Here is a 19,061-nt window from a genome sequence, read left to right on the forward strand (position 1 = left end):
AAATATATGGAAAAACTTCCCAGTCAAAAATAATGAGAAAACAGAAACAGTAACTTTGTTCCTCAACATGATTCAAATCTTGGATTGCCAAGTCACACTGACTTGGCATCCTAAAATGACTCTGTACAATAAAATACACACATATAATCTTTCTCAAAATAATGACTTGGTATCTCAAATTTACGACTTCATACAATAAAAAACTGTCTCTAAATAGTGATCTAATGACCTGATGTCACTGCTGTCAGAGGAGAAGAAGACAAACCTCTCAGTTTTTGGAGCACTGATAATAACTCTTATTCGTTGATGTGCTCTTTTAATCTTTTAAATCTCAAATACATGTAATACATTGAATAAAACTGTGTGTGACAGCTAAAAAGTGTTGGCACTGTTCATAACCTATAGTTGAATGCGTTGAATAAGTAAGTAGCATCTTTAGCTGTCAAATGAATATGGGTATTGAAATGTGGAGGCATAGAAGAACTTCCACATCCCATTGTATCTAAAAATGAAAAAATCCCCAATTATCTACTAATATGATTGTTGAATTGAATTAAAACATTATTCAGTCCGAATATAATGGTGCACAGACACAATTTTTTCAAATATTTATTTAAAATCAAGACGGTACAAAGACGGTACAAATATGTTACTTCGAAGAACCAGGCATGTGTAATTCATATTTATGATATATAATTGATCTTGACTTATTTAAAATAGGTACAAGTTAAGATATAGTTATTTATTACAGCAAGGACTTTTTATTTGCCTACATTTGAAGGCATTTATGCTTAATATGGAAAGTAACAGTGTGGGGACCCCAAATGTTTGACAAATATTCTCTATCTAAATATCTATATATATATATATATTTATAAACAAAATGTCCAAGCAAGTTACTAACACATAACAATGCAAGCTCAAAATCTTTTTCAAGCATTTGACTAATTCTTACCAAATACATCCCACTAGTGGAGTTAGATGGGTTTGTTTGTATTTTATATTTACTGCTCCACGTTACACCTGAAATTTCATATATATATATATGTATACATTTATATATTTAAAACAGTCAAAATAATACAATTCTGTACACTTTAAATCGACCCATGTACATTTATATAAAAGCATTTTTCTTTCATTACTCAAATAAATAAAAGCAGGCTTGTGTTACTACAGTGGCACATTGTAATCATACAAAGGAGCAACTTCTCAGCTTTGAAGCAGCTGATGTAACACAGTAAAAATATGAACACACGGGTCTTTTAGCACTTCATAATAAGCAATTGTTCTTTCATGACTGTGCCATTCAGATGCACGCTCCAATGAGCGAGAACCCATTTAATTTCTTATTCTTAGGATTTATTGTTAAAAATCCTATTCTTTGTAAAAAAAACATTGCAGGGTTGTGAGCACTACACTTTTCAGGAAGTTATGCAACTTATGTATACACAGTAAGTCTTTGTAATCCTCTCCCTGGATAATTTACAGTGCTGCTTCTTGCTGTTAAGATGACATAATCCTCCTCAAGATGGCAGTGTGGTGAATTATCAAGCTCTCTCTTCTCTTTACCGAAACTAGGTCAACTGAGGATGCAGTGCAGCCCACTTCTTTAATGTCTCATCTTAAGACATAATTATCTGTAAACCTTCCTGTTTTACCATTTACTCATGAACAATCTCAAGGTAGGTCCACCTTCCAGATCATCACATGGAGTGCAGGTGAGATGGGTTAAGAGCAGTAGAGCTGTCAAAGAATGAACCTTTCACCAGTTGTTCGTGTAGTTTCAGTTAATAAAGACCTTGGTTGTTCTCATTGATTTTCTGCTCCAGCTTCATTTTAAGCTCAGATACTAAAGCAGAGCTCATGTTTCCCTCTTTGCGGCGGCCAGATTTAGCTTTCTTGGAGCCTTTGGAAGCCAGTGCACCAGATATTGTCGGGACTGCCCGGTGCCTCTCTGTGGGCCGTGTGTTAGATGGAGGTGGAGGAGGCAGACAAGGCGCAATCGGAGGCTTCGGCCGGAGGCTGCTGGCGTCATCCTGGGGAGTGCTCCCTGGGTCACTGATGAGGAACTTCTCCGCAGGATTGGTGAACTTAATAACAGGCATCTTGAAGGTCCAGGGCTGATGGTCCCTGGGTCGCTTCTTAATGATGCGGCGCACTGGCATGATCCTGTTGGACTTTGAGTTGCGCATATACATAGCCGTAGAGATCATGACTGTCACTCCTACCAATACAGTAATGATAAAAGTGACCATGCCTAGAGCTTTCAAAGGATTGTCCCTACTTTTCATTAAAAAGGCCGCCATAGGCCCCTTGAAAGGAGTCTGTAAAAGAGCACAAATAGAATAATTTGAATCTGAATCCAAGCTTTAACACACCATTTGTCCAAAGCATGTAAGCATATGAAATGGATGCGCAAAGCACTGACAGAGGAGGCCCAAACAACATGTCTACTGATCATGTAATGCTTTCACAAACACACACACACATTCAGTCATCTGTCTTCCTCTGTCCTACAGTATGGGACTGCTGATGCAAAGCTAAGAACTAGTCACGACACGAGTTGTTGGGAATGCGTCTGACAGTGCGGTGCTTTATGATCTTTTTTTTTGATTGATGAGGGCCGAACATGAAGGATGAAAGTTCATGGGATCAGAACAGAGATGTTTGTGGGAGAAAAATGGAGTATAAGGAAAAGAAGAAGCTTGAATCCAAAGTAAATCTTTTTAAGTGAATTTGACAGTCATATAATCTGAGTCATGCTCTAGTTAAAAAAGATTAAAGAATTTACATACTGTATCTCGTAAAAAATATATATATGACCAATTACCAATTGGTACCATAAAAGCTAAGTATATAAAAACTACATTTTTAGAAAAATATTGTTTTTCCTTCTTTTCATCTTTTCTAATCCCCCCCAAAAAATCCCCCCCAGGAAAAAAAAAAGTTATCATACTTTCAGTATTTTCTTAAATGTGCTCAAGTACTCTTTTACAGACAACAGCCAGCCAAAGCTCCCAGCTGAACAATGAAGTAGTAGCTGTGTCTCACTTGACTCTGCGGACCACTTTAATATAGTTGCTCTCAGGGTTGATTCTGGACTTTTTCACTGAGTTACAGTACAGGATTGTAGATATACAGACTGTTAGTAAAATGAGGGACGTGACAATGCTGACAAAAATTCCAAAAACCGTCAGCGGACGCTTGCTTAGGCCCATGAAGTATGAAATAATTCGACCTTTGATCTGAAAAGCACGATACACAACACAGAGACAGAGCCAAAAACACTGAGTCATCATGAAAATGGCAGAATGAATGCATGGTGAAAACATGAACTAAAAGAGAAATATGAACTGATGTGAATGACTGAAAACTTTGACATCTTTAACATCTTATGCTGTATTTAATTACAAATCTAATAAAAAGACCAGGGGCCTGAACTATGAAGCAGGTTATTGTGTCAGATGCAACAATGGCAGTTTTATTGCTCTCTATAGCAAATAAAGAACAAACATATAAGAAAACCAGTTAGCAGGCTTGTTAATTTTCTGTCATCCAGGCACTGAAATATTCAATAAAAATGGTTTAGGTTATCTAATTTTGTTTAGTTTTTAAAGCACCTTATAAGATGTATGTGGATATTGTGAATGAACAGAATCTATGGGAGGCAATTTTACAAATGCCATACACTGTACACAATCGAGGAACTCTTTCATAGTTCAGTGATGACTTTGATGAATAAAAGTAATTTGTGTTAGTTGCAAATCGATAAAAGACTAAGTAAAGTTTTTGAATAATCAGTCTCTGTTTTACATCTGTAATAAAGTTTTCTTCTGAGTGAAAGTAGAACTGCGTAGCTGACTCTCACTGTCAACACACAAATGTTGTTTTTATTTTTTCATTTTCTAAGAGAACTGATTCGTCAAGAGGCGGAATACGTGTTGATATCTTATGTATAATCTAACATGCTAAACAGCATTTTAGGTTCTAATTTGTCATAGTGATACACGTCAATAAGTGAACCAGCTTGAAGTTACTAAAAATGACTTCCATAGACCACTAAACCAGCCTTGTAGTACAGGCCCCAAAACTATTATGAACTGATCCTGTATGTAGCCATGGCCATGAACTTTATTCCTAAAATGCTTAAAACTATTTCTGTCCAAAATTTGATTAAAAGCACGTTATAAAATAAACAACAACATTGCCAAGTATATTACAATAAAGAATAAAAAATTGAATATAGAGAAGATCGTGGTCGTTTCACATAATTAACGAGCAACTAATGTTATCCTCCCAGGGCGAGGTAGGTGAGCAGTGACAGGCTGAAACAAGGGTGCTGATTTAGCCTACAGTAGGATGGCAACAACGCCTATTGTCTAATCTGAAATAACTTTAGTCTACAGCTCAGGTGTACAATAACAAGCACTGCGAGCATGCTGCAAGTCAAAGCAAGTCTTACCGCCTCTGTGATATCGATATTGACCACAGCTGTTGTGCTGAAGGACGGAGAACCTCGGTCCCTGGCCTCGACAACCAGAGACCACTTGCAGTCCTTCTGCTTGGTGATGTTTTGCACAATCTCCATAGACTTGATGAAGGGCTTCAATTTGATCTCCCCGGTGTCTGCGTTGATATCAAATGCGTTGTCAGGATCTGCTTTCATGATGGAGTACTCGATGACGTTGTTTGGTGACTCTGCATCGTCATCCACTGCCTACACGAAGTAACAATTTGTGTTATCAAAATATCAATATTAGCTTTGTTCTTTACAAAACAAATCCAAATAATACATGGCATATCATATGCAGTGATTCTATGAAGATTCTAAGGTGATGGTTTTTAATTCGTCTGTGGGGGTTTTTGTGCGTTACCCAAGCTAGGCTATCCCTACTGCCAAGGAGAGATGGAGATTTATTTTTTCAAATTTCAGAATCCCCAGTTAACCTAACATGCATTGTTTCTGGACTGTGCGGAGAGAACCTATGCATGTTCGAGGAGAACATACAAACTCCACACAGAAAGGCCCCAGCCGCAATCCAGGAACCCTCTTGCTGTGAGACGACAGACAACCACAGCACCATCCAGTTTCAAGCCCATTTCTTTTTAATGAAGAAGAAACATATCGCCCAGTTTGTTGACATGAAATTGATATAAGATTTGTAGCATATGAAGTGCACACAAAAGGCAACTTAATTTCCTATTATTTTGGGTAGACCAGTTCATTTCTATCAGTTGCTCTTCACCTCCAAACACTAGTTTCTGAAGCTCATAACTTCAAGTGGATTAGTTTAGTCCAAAACTCATAAAATGTTCAGTTTGCAGCAAAGAGAAGCTTGAGAAGACATGACTTTGAATATTTAACATAAGAAAACTTTTGTTTTTGTATTGTTGAGATGATAATGATACAGTGTAATGTACCTCTACTTTGACAGGCGAGCCAATAATCATGGTCTTCTCCAGGAGTTTGTCATCAAATTCTGGAGTGTGGTCGTTCATGTCAAGGACCGTGACGAAGACTTCAGCCAAGCTGTACTTGCCCTCGGAATCCTCAGCCTTAACGTAAAAGTTGTATTTCGACCTGACCTCTGCATCCAGGCTGGTCCAGGGCTGTGTGGAGATGAGGCCTGATGACGGGTTGATGGTAAACCTGCAGGTAAGATCAGACAATGCATGAGTCACAGCCACAGATGCCAATAAACCAGGTATAGCCATGATATTTCACACCACAAGTGATATTTACATCACTTCCTGTGAATCTCTGCATAATTTACACTAAAAGGTTGCTGCCTTTATTGAATGGAACATGAAAAAAAATGCTCAAGGTTATTGTTAAAATGTTAATCTAAGAGAGCTGAACTGTTTTGGTCCAAATTAGATGCGAGTTACTTCATTCTGTGGCAATTTATAAAATACTCAGTGTTTTTTATTGAAAACTTATGAGCTAAAAGGCAAAAGTCCATCCATTGTTCTGTCCATCCTTTCATCTCTTCATTCATACTTAGTATACCCGCTTCATCCTGTTAAGTTTGACCGGGGGCTGGAGCTAATCCCAGTTTCTGTTTTTTTTCCTGAGCTTCCATCGAAAAGATAACTTTGCCCATGTAAGTCATGCCTGCATGTGCTGAGACAGATATGATAACGCTTTAAACCTACTGTACTGTGCTTTGATGAAGATTCAATCCCACAAAACGTCAGATCATTTAGCTATCTAAAGGATCTGTTGATGTGTAGAATTTGTACACATCAACAGATGTCTTTGTCTTTCTTCTCAATGTATAAATCAAAAAGAGAATGAAAAAAAACGGCCATGCTGCTACTCTCCCTACCGTGCGACCTACTGGTTTAATTTTTCAATTTTCCTTCATATTCTAATAAAAAAAACTGTCTCAGAGATCAAATAATCACATAAATATCACAAATAAGAGTTTTAACAAGTATATTCACAATACTTTCTGAGTGCTTTCTTGGTCAAAATCAGGCGTGCTGCCATTTTATTCAGCTGACTTTTCCGTCTTGTTCTCAACTGTGAAAATTCACAAGTAAATCTGACAACTTTCACACAATTAACTCGGGTTCTGCCTGCAGACAAGCATAAATTCTCACTTTTCTTCTGCTGCATGCTGCCTTGCTCTTCAAAGATACCGTTTCTGAGGCTCCAGCTGTCACATTGCATGTTAATTGGCTCTGGCTATGTGAGAGGGGCCAGGCTATCTATTTTTAACCCTCCAATCCAATTAGGAGATTATCTAGCATCTTGCAGCCATTTTGGAGCGAGCTGTTTTGTGCAGCAGAGGCCAATCAAACTGGTTTTCTGTGTTCCTGTTCTATTAAAGACACAGATTATTCAAGACTAGTGTCTTGCGGGCTGAGTTTACCAAACACTCGTAAGTCACAACTCAATCACTTTTTAGTCTGTAAATAGTTTTAATAGAGTTAAATATTTGATCAGGCTGATTTTTTACTTACAAATCTGATCCTGATCCATAAATTGTGTATTTGACTACACCCCAAGGCCCCGAGTCTGGATCATTTGCCTAAAGGAAGAAAAAACAGTACAGATTATACGCCTAATAATGTGAAAACATCTGTCAATCTGTGAGAAATGTACACATGAATTACTTTTACAAAATGACACTGGGACATTAGAAAAACATTGTCCATAGTTGTTTTGTTTTTTTCTGTTTTTGTCACTAGAGCTGGCTGTGGATAACCAGTTCGGCTCTTAAGCTTATGTAAAGAGGGTGGAGCCTTGAGTATTGAGAGGGGATGTGAGGATAGGTCAGCATGATTAAACCTTGGAGTGTAATGAAGCTTTTTACTGCAGTCTGTGTGGTTGGTGCAGGGGACAGTATAGTTTGACACAAATGTGCCAAAATTTCTGTTCATAACCCCCCTCTGTGAGGACTTGCACAGGGAATATGGCTGAATGTGTCATGGAGACATTCATTTCATAAGCAGGAACAGCAATAGCAAAGCTTTTTAATGATTGGCTCTAACATCCTTTTATCTAATGAATTCCACTTAGTGATATGCATTGACCAAAGGGTTGAACTTTATTGTGATTGACTCACCGTTACAGACACAACATTGGAGCCTCCAGGGGAGTTTTCGGGCACCCTGGTGATGTAATACTCTGATGTGAATATGGGGATGTTGTCATTTGTGTCCAGCAGGTTGATCACGATGTCAGCTGTTGCACTGAACCGCTCAGGGGTGTCGATCTCCACTGCCAGCAGCTGTAGAGAGACAAACAAAGTGACCAAAAATAGAGCTGAAATGTTCAGCCGATTACTCAACTAGTTAATTAGAGTCAACCTGATACTAAAACAGAGGTTGTAAGAACCTAAAAAAAGAACAGCCACAGGTCTGTTGAATTAATCTTAAATGAATGACTGTGAAGGCTCAAAATACTGTCCCTGATTTTAGGCAAATAAGAAATTCTCAGACGTATCACTTCATTAATTAAGAAATATGCAGGTATTTCTAATTAATTTTAGCCATTCAGATTATTATGTTTGAATCATAACATTTGTTAACATGCATGGGAGTATCATTCAAGATACAACTGAGAGTGGGAATAGCATCACTTTAGAAAAAAATGTTCAGGTCCATTGAAATAAGTTTACATGTTTTAATGTCCTAAAAACCACAACATTTTTTCTCATACTTCTACATTGCTGCCACACTTCTTGTGGCATTCTTTCAAGATTCACTATGACCTCAGAAACTTCAGAAAATTTCTCTTCTAAAAGGCCATTTCTGCTCTAACTGCTTGCTGGTAAGAGTGCAAAAAGGCTATTCAGTTTTTTTTCTGATGAAATTTGCCAAGTGAATTTGGCAGATTTCATGGTGTTTCATCTACCTTTCATTCAGGAAAGTAGAAAAACCTAAACTTCAATTGTGATGTTTAAAGCAGCTGTGGATCAGTGTCTTGCGTGTGGAAGAAAAACTCTGTTTTGTGACACAAAAAAGCTATATAACACACTAAAGGTGAGAAAAAAACAAAACAAAAAGCATAAAAAGAAATCTTCTTATATCCCAAATACCAAATTTTTACCTCTGCTCATTTCTTTGACATTCACATGCTATTGTTGTATGTCTTGTAGGATGTGAGGTTTTACCTTAAAAGAAAGGGTTGATCCCTTTTCATAGTCGATGCCAGATGTGTCCTCGACAATGATGGTCACTTGGGCTTCATTCAGGACAGTCTGGGGAACCACTCGAAGCACTCGGTTCGGCCCCACTAGTCTGAGCTTAAATTTAGCGTTTGCTCCCTGAAAACAGGCAGAAATGTGGAGAAAATGAGTTTGTAGCTGCTCAGACAAACAATGAAATGAAAGATTAATCAGATTCAGCAGGACCTCAGAAAACCTTAGTAGATTTTTGTAAACAATAATGCTCCATGAAGCCAGATGGAGAGAATAAATATAATGACAATAATTCGCTGAACATATTATATGGTGTTACATAAATCAAATCAAATCAAATCAAACTTTATTTATAAAGCACTTTTCATACATTAAAATGTGCTATACATGTTTAAAAGCAACCCCCATTGTACCCCCCCCATATGTACACACACGCAGGGACACATACACACACACATAATAATAATAATTAAAAAATATATATATATATATATATATATATACATATAAACAAATAAATAAAATAAAATAAACTTAGAAACGTGTGGCTGAATACAGAGGACTCCAGGTCAGGAAACACCATCACAGGAGGCCATCTGCACTGGGTGCTGATCACAACCCACGACCAGGACGCCTCCACCCGGGCACACACCAAGCTAATAGGCCAGCGAGGGGCCCACAGCAGTGGAGCACTGCCGCAGACCCCCCACCTGGCCAGACCAATGTTCACCACGAGTCAGAGACATCCCAGCCAGAGTCGATCACAGCCCCCAGCACAGACGGCCCCCACCGAGGTAACACTGGGAATATGGAATAAGGACATAAAACTACAAAGGCTAAGAACATTGAATAAATAAATATATAAATAAAATGAAATAGTAATAGGAAATAGCTCAAATGAACTCTGTAGTAAAAAGTAAAACAAATAAAATATTAAAAGAGCTAAAAATATAAATTGACTGAAATAAGTAAATGAATGTATAAACAAGACATTAGTTAAAAGCTAAATTAAATAGGTGGTTCTCGAGCCTGTTTTTAAAAATATCAACACTCTCTGCGGCCCTCAGGTCCTCCGACAGGCTATTCCACAGATGGGGGCCATAGGGCTGAAAAGATGCCTCACCGTAAGTTTGTGTTCTAGCTTTAGGTAGTATTAAAAGGCCAGTGCCGGAGGATCTCAGGGTGCGCGAGGGTTCATATGATAAAAGCAATTCTGATATATAAGAAGGTCCAAGACCCCTAAGACATTTAAAAACCATTAAAAGGACCTTAAAATCAATCCTAAAACACACAGGAAGCCATAACTTCATATTCGTAAAGGCTTGTAGACAGATATTAATTCACTGCTATATAGAGGTTTTAATGTATCTGTCAGGTGAGTAACAAACTCAGAATTTAAAAAAAAGAATGAAGAAAAACGTGGAGTAAATTTTACCTGATCAGAGTCATTGACGGTGATCTTAAAGCCTCGGAGGATTTCCCCTGCAGGTGGATGTTCATACATTGTCACCTCAAACTTGCTCTGAGGTCCATTTTCTCCATAAAATGTAGGAGGATGGTTGTTAAGATCCACCACCCGGACCGTCACTGTGGTAATATCGTAGTTCAGCAGCTTGTTGTTTGGCCCAACCTCAGATGCCTGTATTCAAACATTACACTGATGAGATCATATAGCAGTAACAGTATATTCCAAGGGTAATGAGAGCAGTCCCCAATAAGTGTGTGGAAGAAGATGAACTGAACAAGACCTTGACCATAATTTCATAGAGTTCATTTTTCAGCAGAGATGGGTGGGTTGTCAGGGTGATGCATCCGCTGGTGCTATTCATGTCAAAAACACCGTCGCTACCTGCAAGATGGGGACAGACATGTTGTGTCTGAAATGTGACTACGATCTTAAAATGGTCACAAGGCAATGCAACATCATCACAAAAAGCTCAACTCTGCACCAATTGCTTGTCTTTTCCTTACCATCCACTATTGAATAATGTATAGGATTGGGATTGCCTTGATCGCCATCTTTGGCATACACTGTGTATATTTCAGAACCCTGAAATTTTAGCAAAAATAAAGTTTCACTGTATGTAAACAAAAGTGACAACATTACATCACGGATGAAAGCAAAGCAAGGTCTTACAGGGACTGAGACTTCATAGATGTAACCAAAGTATGGGGTTCCTACAAACGATGGAGGCATATCTTGAGCATCAAGAACATTGATTGTGACCGTAGCTGTGGAGGTCAAAACCTGGTGCTTTCCCTTGTACTTCCCACCTCCGTCCTGGGAAAACAAACAATACAGCTAATTAGATTAACTGACAACAGGCCAGTAACATGATTGGGTCTAAAGAGAGCAAAATGAGTTTCTCAGAAGTAATGGTGGGCAAATGCAGCTTAGAAAATGTGGAGCAATTTCATATTGATGTACCTCAATATAAAATTGAAAATACTCTGAATATTCCATCATCAACATTACATTATAGCATCAAAAGATTACAAGAATCTCGAGACACCTCTCTGGGCAAGGGACACGTCCGAGAATCAATGCATCTGCATTGAGAACAGGCTTGATTCTGTCATGGAAATCACATCATGGGCTCATGAACACTCATTATCTGTGCATTATCTGCACAGTTCCCTGTGCTATCCCCAAAAGCATGGGGATAGCACAGGGAACTATCACAGGACTCTTTGCATGACAGAGAGTCATGCAAAGAGTAAGCAATATGTGAATATAATCCAGAAACACTGCTGTCTTTTCTGGGCTAACGTGGAAATCATTCTGTGGGGAGACAAATTGAAATTTAAAATTTTTTGGGAATCAACTTGTTATCAGTGCCTGTACTTTCAATGGTTTGGGGGTAAATTAATGCCTATAGAACAGGCAACTTGGACTGAAATACTAAATAGTTTTTTTTTTTACATATTTTAGAGCAGGGTATGCTCCCAGAAGAGGAGATGCTACACAGTGGGGAACATGGACTTGTCCTATCCCTTTGAGACATGCTGCTGCTATCAAATTCAAGATGACCTAATATTTTTCATGAAATAGTAAAATGTCTCATTTTCTACATTTGATACGTTTTTTCTATGTTCTACTGACAATGAAATATTGGTTGATGGCAAATCATTTTATTCTATGTTTATTTAGATTTTATGACAAATCTCAAGTTTTTTTTTTTTTTATTCTGGTTGTAATTTGAAGGTGTGGCTGCAACTGGCTGGAGGTCGGGTCAAATTTGAACTAATAAATCAAAAATGATTTGGTTTCGTACATTTTAAAAGTCTTGGGATTATGTGATCTTTTTCCACTGTGACAAGATGAATATACAGTTTCATAATTTTTTTCTTTTTTTCTTTTAATGGCTTTGAGAAGCCCAATATCTTATTTGAAATAGTGTGATGAATCACGTTAAAGGAAATGTTCTAATTTCTCCACTTACAATCTCCAACAACAAATTTCTAACTTTTGCACGGTAAATCTCTTACTTCATATTTTGCTCTTAAAATGTATCTACTTCAAAACAATAGAAAGTGTTGAAGTCACATATTTCATTACTCTTACCATATAACAATATGGTCAAATAGTTTAAAGTTTTATGTTCCTAACCAAAGAAAATGACCCAAAAGTATCAAAGTGGCAGCCTTGACAGGAGCTATTTGAATGATCTTATTGCCAAAAAAAGGAGCCTCTGAGCTCCTCCTTGAATTTCGAATATAAGGGTAAGGAGATAATACCAATCAAAAATTCCTTGTGGCCGCAACTTTTAGAGGTTCCACGGGGACAGTAATTGTTTTCTTAATGTTCTACTAATTTGAATTCATGGCAGAGGCAATGTGTGAACAACTTTATGAGATATCTCACTTTTTTTTTTTCTTTCAATTTCTAGAAGGATGATTTAGTTACCAAACATGGCAATAAAGTAAACAGCTAGTATGAAACAACTTAGTAAGACTACAAAGTAGAGCACCAAATTCCCTTTTTGTAGTCCATGTCTGAAACAGCTGAAACAGCTGTATTAACGGTCTTGCCATCCCCTTAAAAAAATCTTTCCATACTTCTTTGACCTCATGACATTTTCAACTGATATGAGGTAAAAATGTTGTGAAAAAGACCATTTCCTAGATCTCTATAGTTTCATCGGAAGCCATTTGAGTGAGCTTCTTTTTTTTTAATGCATCTTAGATATTGAAAATGAAATTTGTGGTACCAGATTAATTCACAATTGTGTGCTGATACCAGGCTGTTATTCAGTCAGTATTTTATCATAAAGTGGCATTTCGGTGGTCATACCTACACTCAAAGCAAAAAAAAAAAGAGGATAAACACGAGTATACTCTACAAAGCTATTACTCCAAGCGAGAGGAGCATTGGGAGCAACACTTTTCAACACTTTACCAGAGCAGCTCATTAAAAACTTGACAGCCTCCAACAGCTTTTCTTAAGAGGTGTGCCAGAATAAACATGTAAAAAACAGCACTATGTGAGAAGTTTTTGAGAACATACTCATGGAATTTCAATATGTTTTTCCCACTAAAATTGGAAAGATATATCTAATAGTTATAATTATAAGTTTATTAAGTTTTTATATTAATTTATATTCTATGGTGGTGGACAATCCATAACATCCTGGCAGGACAGAGGAACAGCTGCAGTGAGAGGCTCATCTCACTGCCCTGCAGGACTGAGATGTTCAGGAGGTCCTTTGTCCCGACAGCCATGAGGCTTTTTAACAGTGACTATGTTCTTCTCAAATTTTTTTATTTATTATTATTATTATTATTATTATTATTATTATTATTATTATTATTATTATTATTATTATTATTATTATTATTATTATTGTTCTAATATCCAATCATTGTAAATATTTTAACTGAGCTATATGACAATTAGAATTTCCCCCACGGGGGATGAATAAAGTATTTTCTATTCTATTTCTATTCTAACGTTCTTTCCATCAATCAGTGTTGAAACCCTGTACACTTGCATTTAAATGTGCTAACAGTCTAAAATACATGGCTTGAAAGTGGAAGAGTGTAAGGATCACAACACTGATAGAAGTCCTAACAACTGGGGATGGTGAGCCCTGTAAGCCAAGCCAGAAAGTGACCTCTCACCTTTGCAACTACTGTCACAAAATGTGTTGCTGTGGTCTCATAGTCCAAAGTCTCGCCAGGTTTCACTCTGAGAATCCCGCTGTGTCCATCAATGGTGAACTTTGCAAATGGAGAACTCTAATGAAATAAAGAGTCAAACATTTAGTAAGATTAAAACAATCAAGAGCAATTAAGCTACTTTCAGAAATGCCTCTGATCAATATTGACTCGCAGTCTGCTCCACTTCAACATCATCACGTCCGCAGTTTTATCTGACAGCTGGTACATCAACAGCAAGAACTACTGCACTGTCAGCTGTTGGCCTGCACCATACCTAAGCCCCTATTAAGCCTGCAATGCCTTGCTCAAATGTAATTGAAATTTAATCTACTAAAGCAACACCATTACCAGACTGCTATCTGGTACGAGATTAATCTTTCCCTTCCCGTACTGCCCCATCATTCGAATGCCCTTTTCCTCCCTCCACATGGCATTACAGCTCCCATGATGTCAGTTTGACCTCTGGTCTTACCCCTGGGCTTTAGTCTCCTATCAAACCAACTAAAAGCACCATTATGAGAGTAATATGGATGCTGGAAAGAACACATTTTTACAAATTCAAATGGAACAAGCAATGAAAAAACAATCATAGAAAGAACAAAAGCTCAAAGCAATAAAATGAGAAATACAGAACTAAATTGTAATACAAAATTCTGGTTAACCCTTTTAAGTGAGGTTTTGGAAACTGTGAGGATAAACCTGTTGGCAGACTTCAGGGTAAGATTCCAGGGTGTGTGATTAAGAGGCCCGAGCCATAAAGAGCTCATATGTGATTAGTCAACTCTGACAATCAACTCTGAATTAAATTGGATGACATGTGCAAGTAGGCTGAAAAAGCTTTGACTATTTTAGCCTTGGTGAACTTGGATTGATTTTTTTTCTGTGCACGTGCTGCTGTAAAAGCCTTGCTGCTTTTTCAGCCTGATGGTAGAGTGAAGATAGATTCAGTAGGGTAAGTTAGACATGAAGGCAGGAACATTTTTATGATTTGGGGAATATTTATTTCTAGATGCATTGTAAATTCAAATAAGATACAAATGGATAACTAATTTCTCTTGAGCTTTAAAATCTACATTCTGAGCCAATATGAACATGAGGACTTTGTGTTTAAAATTCACCACGAACCTCTCATGTCTCCCTGAAATTTATCAGTAGCCACAGGCAGCAGCATTTTTATTCCACTGCACAGGCTCGCCAAGAAAGCTGATGACTGTCAGGGTCACAGCTATGCATCATTCGAATAACAATGAAGCTGTAAAATTACCTGTAGGTAATATGAAACACTGCCTCCCGAGCCCAGATCTTTATCCACTGCATGGACTCTGTAGATGCTGCTTCCTGCAGCAGTGTCCTGGTAAAGAGACGTGACATTTGATCATGTTAAAGCCTACTCAGTTATGATACCTTCTTTGACTTAGTTGTGAGATTTAGTGGTTGTTATTGTGCATGGTTATTTAAATGATATACTGCACCTCGGGGATATCAATGATAAAAGGCAGGTTTTGAAATTCAGGTGGCTCATCGTTGGAGTCCGTCACAAATACTCTCACAGTCTCAACGACCTGACAAGAAAACAAAACAGATGTATTAAAGGCTGTTTATTTGAAGTCTGCATTCGTGTCTAGAGAGAAGTGATCGGAAAATTACAATTTTATACATCCATGTAAATATTCACGCGTATATTTATACATATATATACATATATTATGAGTATTTTATAGTAGTTTTTATGCTGTCACAGCACCTATTTTGCAGTACACATGTCTGTGTGTGCCTTTCTTTACTTGTATTATTATTATTTCATAATGAAATTATGATGGTAAAATAATGACTTCAAATTATTGGTCACAAAACAAACAATTGAAAGACAAATACAACAATAATCAATCAGGAAAAATTACCTTGTTGCGACCGTCTGTTATGCTCACAAGCACAGAGATTTCATCTTGTTTCTATAAAAAAGAAGATCATCATTGTCACTTTAGGCCAAAGTGTTGTTTTGTTTTCAGATTAGTCCTCATCAAAAGGCTCACCTCTCTGTCGAGCTCTTGAATCAGAGTCACGTTCCCTGATTTGGACTCCACCCTGAAATATTCTGTGGAGCCTTTTTCAAAAGTGAGACCGAATCGTACCGGGTCCCCTTCTGGATCCGTACCATTGAGGATGTAGACCTGTGTTCCTATAAGGAACACACCACAGTGAGAAATGGAAATAAGAGTCAACTGTAAGGAAGATATGGCATGTAGAAAAAAGTTTGTGTTTGAATTCTCAGTGTTTTCTAATTCTATATGTTCAATAGTGAGGTCAGATGAGTCACCACCCATATTGTTTTCTTCCCATAAGTCTTGACGTACGTCACAATCCTAAAGGTATTACAGCGATAAGCTGGATCCTCATTACAAGTGTGATCAAAATTTACACCTTCACCTACAATTAAAATCACCCCGCAAAAAAATGTATGCCAAACGTGTTGCTGTTATAATTATTAATAAAGTGTGAGACATACCAACTGGTGTATCCTCAGAGATGCTGAACAAGGCCATGTTCCCACTTGTGCTGCTAGGACCATTGTCGTAAAAATATGGAGCATAGTCTGATTGGCCTTCATGAAAAAACAGATCAATATGTATCAAGAGAAATAACGAGACAATGACCAAACCTTTTCAAAAGCCACTGCATGCAATGTATAAATAAATGAAAAATAGATCATTTGTAATTTTCTTTATTCTGCTCTACTAAAAAAAGAATTTTAACCATTAACCTATAACTTAGGACTGTTGCATTCACCTGCTAAAAAGAGCAGGAAAAGAAATCAGGGCGGAGGAAGAGGAAGGAGATCAATCAAAAACATATTGGATTTAAGGCTCAATGGTTAAAATTCCAACGAAAACATAACTGCACATTGAATTTAATGAAGTACAAGCAGCATGAACAGTGTACTCTAAGATGGACCTGCCCTCTTTGTGTTAGAGGATTAAGCAGATAAGAGCAAGCAAAGAAGTCTTAACCACACACGATGAAAAAAAGAAGAGCAGAGCCTTACCCAAGCTGTAGTGAAGCAGTAGGAGAAACAGTAAAGCATGCGTTTTCTTGTCTTTCTTCATCCTCGTGCAGAGGTAAGGCTTGGCAGGCTCATGTGGAAGGCTTGGTGGAGGAAAAGCGAGCGCCGAGTGTTGTGCCCTTCTGGAGGCGTCTCAGCAGGCTCAGGGGGAAGAGGCTGGGACAGATTCTCAGGCACTAATCCAGTGACGCATCCCTTCCCTCCGCAGACATCTTCTGCCACCCTGCTCACACTCCGATCCCTCCTGAAAAACCAAACACAGAGGGATGAGAGTTCAGGTTTCACACATTGTGGTGTGATCATCACACCTCAGCACACATGTGACAATGTGTACATGAGGCTCTGCATCCATGATTACAGATAATTGAAGCATTTTTAGTGTTTGAAATCAAATGCTTCCAGTATTGCGTTCAGTTTACACACTGAGAACCCTTCAAGAAACAAAGTGTGTGCAACATACTTGTGTACTTGTTTGTTTATTGTATTTGGCTTCTCTCCCTGCTATAATGAGTTTCAACAAACTCATTAGTTACCTTTAGTGAGCCACAGTGGCCTAAGCTTCCATTGGACTCTCTTCTTGGCAACTCTGACCAAGACAAGTCTGAGTTGTGCTCACGGATCGCTGTTGGAGAGAGGCTTTCTCTTGTATTTGCAGTACACTTTCCCCAAGAAATCCACTGACCAATCTGTCGAAAAGTCTCAAGTTACAAAACATGCTAACAGCTAATGTCAACAGCCATTGTTTGATGGGTCATTTTTGAGCTGCAATTCTGTTTCAAAGAACTGCACGTCCTGAAACGTAGGATATTTGCCACTAAGTACTGCATGAAATCCCAAGATATTCTCCTGGTATGACTCACCAGCAACTTAAGCAGGTCAAAAACACTGCTCAGCTATGAAATTTAAATAGATAGAATAAAATTACACTCTGGGAGTATGATGCCTTAATCCTTAAAATATGGATGATGCTTGTGACATCATAGGTTTTATTTTTGAACATACTTTCCACTTTGTCCGGAGAGTTTTTGCACCTTTTTCTATTTTTTAAAATAAGATCCGTGCACAAGCGGGTGTCATGCGAGTGCATGTTTGCCTGACGTTTGGGTGATATGTGTTAACAGTACTGACTCATGTTGAGCTGCAGAGTGTGTGCCTCCTGTATTCACAGGTGTAAAAATAGTCTTTGGCTTCATATTAAACATTTTAGGACGGAAAAAAATATGATATGAGGATTAGGGGAACACAAAAATGCAGATCTATGTACCAACTAGCTGAAAGTGCAAAGAGACTTTGAACAGCATATCTTCATAGTCAGAGGAGTAATCTTAAGTATATCTTACTGCCTCAATAGTCTATTTGCTTCAATCTCGTGTCTGCAATATTTTAATGCTGGGCCTGATGGGATTGACTGAATCTACTTCTATAATCATAAAATATTTTCAACAGCAAAATCATAACGTGAAATTAGTTATTCCCAGCTAAATAAATGTACAAGGCAAAAAAATCTAAATCTGCAAGGAGCCGGTTAACAGAGGGACATGACAGCAGGATTTCAGCTCAAAAACTCCTCATGACAAACATGAATGTACATTTGACTTCAGTGATACAAAAGCCATAAAACTGTGGAAAAAAAGGTGATATGGTGAGATGAGTCATTCTTCACCACAAGTGGACGAGTGAATGGTTGTGTTAGGGATTTGTACATGCTGGAAAGCTTTGATATGACCACTGCAGTGAGAAGATCTAGTGTTATGGGGTCATTTTTGTTGGTATGAACTAGATCTAATTGTTCCCCTATCAGGAGACAGTGACACCGCAATAAGACAAAAATGTTCTGAGAGACCGCCTTTATCTACGACAAAAGATCTCTAACCTGGTGGGCGTAGTGTCTTCAAGGACAACAACCCCATCCGTAGGGAATGAAGAGTCACTGAGAAGTTTGACGAGTATGAACATATTGTTTCGTGCTCCTTGCACTCATCAGCATGGTAGTCCATCTTGTATTTGTGTACTCTAGACATTGTGTGGATACTTTAAAATCATGTGACTATGGCTGCACTACATTGCTTGAATATTGGGGGTTTACGTTTTTTTTCATCATCCTTATACATCACTCTCTTTTACAGAATAGTCATAGTTGCATCCCTGTCAATTTGTTTGGTTTCTGTACATGTCATTCAGATTTG

At 37.9% G+C, this 19,061-nt stretch overlaps 1 protein-coding gene across 1 annotated transcript; it reads right to left on the reverse strand.

The window, feature by feature from the left end:
• Positions 1–634: 634 nt before the first annotated feature.
• On the reverse strand, positions 635–17,063 carry LOC142373892 (cadherin-related family member 1a). Its single transcript, XM_075457354.1, has 17 exons — positions 16,858–17,063; positions 16,321–16,416; positions 15,848–15,993; positions 15,716–15,766; positions 15,287–15,376; positions 15,079–15,165; positions 13,776–13,892; positions 10,792–10,935; positions 10,626–10,704; positions 10,403–10,503; positions 10,090–10,293; positions 8,628–8,780; positions 7,578–7,742; positions 6,973–7,040; positions 5,425–5,653; positions 4,466–4,720; positions 635–2,327 (listed from the first exon to the last, which is right to left on the reverse strand). The coding sequence occupies exons 1-17, from the start codon at positions 16,916–16,918 to the stop codon at positions 1,791–1,793; spliced, it is 2,583 nt and encodes an 860-aa protein (XP_075313469.1). The 5' UTR covers positions 16,919–17,063; the 3' UTR covers positions 635–1,790.
• Between the last annotated feature and the right edge of the window lie 1,998 nt (positions 17,064–19,061).

The sequence above is a fragment of the Odontesthes bonariensis genome, chromosome 23 (genome assembly GCF_027942865.1).
Source record: "Odontesthes bonariensis isolate fOdoBon6 chromosome 23, fOdoBon6.hap1, whole genome shotgun sequence".
Taxonomy (NCBI): Eukaryota; Metazoa; Chordata; class Actinopteri; order Atheriniformes; family Atherinopsidae; genus Odontesthes; species Odontesthes bonariensis.